General features: G+C 39.6%; 1 protein-coding gene across 3 annotated transcripts in view; it reads left to right on the top strand.

Annotated features, from left to right (window-relative positions):
• Positions 1-1929, top strand: part of LOC125031127 — a 6664-nt gene extending 4735 nt beyond the window's left edge. For all 3 annotated transcript variants that reach the window (XM_047621648.1, XM_047621649.1, XM_047621650.1), the window contains 3 exons: positions 160-290; positions 435-549; positions 1126-1929. In XM_047621648.1, coding sequence (XP_047477604.1) covers positions 160-290; positions 435-549; positions 1126-1332 — 453 coding nt within the window. In that variant the 3' untranslated portion in view covers positions 1333-1929. The remainder of the gene's footprint in view (positions 1-159; positions 291-434; positions 550-1125) is intronic.
• Positions 1930-2500: the final 571 nt, after the last annotated feature.

Raw genomic sequence — 2500 nt, 5'->3', positions numbered from 1 at the left:
TATAACAAATTATGTACAGTATGAAGCAGCGCATTAGTACATTTTGCAATGCCCTTGTCCACTAGAGCACATATCCACAACCAATCTCCATGCACATTTTTCGCAGTTCTCATTTCGAGTTTTCGAGTTGATTCTCTCAGTTCAATGGCGCTCTTGCAGGTACTCGTGCAACTGCAGTTTGAACTGTACGTGAACTTGGCTCTGGAGTTAGAACAACTTGAGCTCCATGGGACGTACGACATGGACGGACACGCGCTCGGTCTGGACGTGTTCGGAGATGGCAACTACCAGTAAGGAACAAATATTCATACATACCCGCTCAAACAAAGCGAGTAGTAACAGTAGTGTCCACACACATACAAAGCATCAGTATCTGTCGTCTTTATACACATCTTCGGAAAGGTCCTTCACGTAAATATCTGTGTTTGCACCAGCATCACCCTGAACGACGTGCGCATCGCCTTCTACCTCCGCGCCGGCATCGGGGACTGGGGCCGCCACTTCCAAGTCAAGGAAATCACGTCCGACTTCATGCTGCATGACGCTGACGTAAGGAATGAATAATTCTTCGTTAAGGTTTTTGTGCGAGAAGGATGGTTTGTAGAGGGATACGTCAGGTGTTGTATTGTGGGGAAGGATTGATTATGTTATATAAATACTGGTAGATATAATATGTAATAATATAATGTGGGAGATTTTGCAGCGATAGGTAGCACTAGCATTCAAGCAACGTGTAATCGGTTTTTGTATATAATGAAGTTATTCGTCGTTTATGAAATGATGTCAGATATACCATTGAATGCGTTAGGGTGTGTGGTAATAATAACTCTCGACACTCTTCCCATCCATGTGAAAGTAGTCATCTATTTACCCGTGCCAGTTCGCTGTTTTCCATGTACAGAAACTTCTCTGAAAATTCCTATATTTCAACCAAATTTTCCTTTGGTTTTTATTATTCATGTTTATAATAATATAATATAACACGTTCCTTACTCTGTGTTTATAGATGACCATTTATGATTTTAGTGTACAGGTATGTGCCACTCCTCATACCAATAACTAACACACCAATCTTATCTTAAGGACACCAAACCCATGAACCTAAACGCAATTCCGTTCGAACAGGTAAGATTCGAACATCTGCTGGGCGGCGGCATCACAGGCGGGCTGGTGAACGAAGCACTGAGTCAGGAGCTTCCGGCAGTGCTTGGGGTGCTGGAGAACCTTGTGCTGCCTCCTCTGATGGACGTCATTAAGCAAGAAATCAACGAATACCTCAAGCAGTTTCCTCTTATCCCCGATTTTAACATCACCAGGATTTCGTATGACTAAGTCTGTTCGATTTCCTTGTTAAATAAAAGATTGGCGAAGCTGAAGATGTTTGCTTCGTAGGAGAATTCAAAATTTTTAAAACTTATACAGCGGTATACTTTGTTTATGATATATGGATATATCTTAATCTTCCTGTTCCAAAGAATCGTATATGCAGTAGAGTGAACCCGAATTTCAGAGTATGGTAGAAGAAGACAATGGCATATGCACAATGCTGAAAACATGGTGATTGTGACTACTATCCTGTCTCACCCAACAAAATATCTACGGCCCTTTTAACACTGACAATAACGATAATGTAGATAATGTAATGATAAAAAATGTTAGTACTAGCAGCTACGATGCTAATATACGTAATTATAATGTAAGTCACTGAGTCGAACTGGTGTGCGATTCGGTATTCACATGCATCATCGAAGTAATTCTTGATTGGCATTTTTCTCATGACCACGGTATGTCGAAACAGTAGAGCCAAAGTCCCCAAGTTCTGAAAGCTAATCGTTTAAAAGCCATGTAATGGACGTTTTGGATTCATCCTGAGTAGATCGTATATTCTTATTCGTGCTACTGCAACTTAAAAATGAAAGTATGTTTTATTTCCCGTCTTTTAATGCCACTATTTATTAGATAGCCAAGGAGCGGTTACACTCACTCCACTGAGTCACGTTCCCGGCGACCTCTTACACCTAATCCATTCAGCAGACTTTATAGCCATAGTGACTCAGGAGCAAGAAAAGATCAAGGTCAACTTAAGGAGGGTATTGAACTTTCTATTGTAGAAAGATTTAACAAGAAAACTTAATCCTTCTGAGTCTTTCCGAAGAGTACGGTTCTTCATGTATTTTCGGTTACGAGATGCAGTCGATGTTAACCGTCGATGGTACGGATCGTCTGTGATTACCAACACAGCCTATATTGATGCCATTGCAACTACTGCAACTAGTACTCCTGCTGCTGCTACCACTACTTCTACTACCTATAACAATAATTATAATGATAACACTAATGATATATATATATATACATATATATATTCATATATATATATATATATATATATATATATATATATATATATTCGCTTTTTTGAGTTTCGTCAAATAAACTGCATGTCCATAAACAGTGAAAGGGTGTGGAACTCTGATATCATATCAGCAAGTCCTACACA

The sequence above is a fragment of the Penaeus chinensis genome, chromosome 12 (assembly GCF_019202785.1).
Source record: "Penaeus chinensis breed Huanghai No. 1 chromosome 12, ASM1920278v2, whole genome shotgun sequence".
In the NCBI taxonomy this organism is placed as follows: Eukaryota; Metazoa; Arthropoda; class Malacostraca; order Decapoda; family Penaeidae; genus Penaeus; species Penaeus chinensis.
This window is presented reverse-complemented; position numbering and strand designations above follow the sequence as displayed.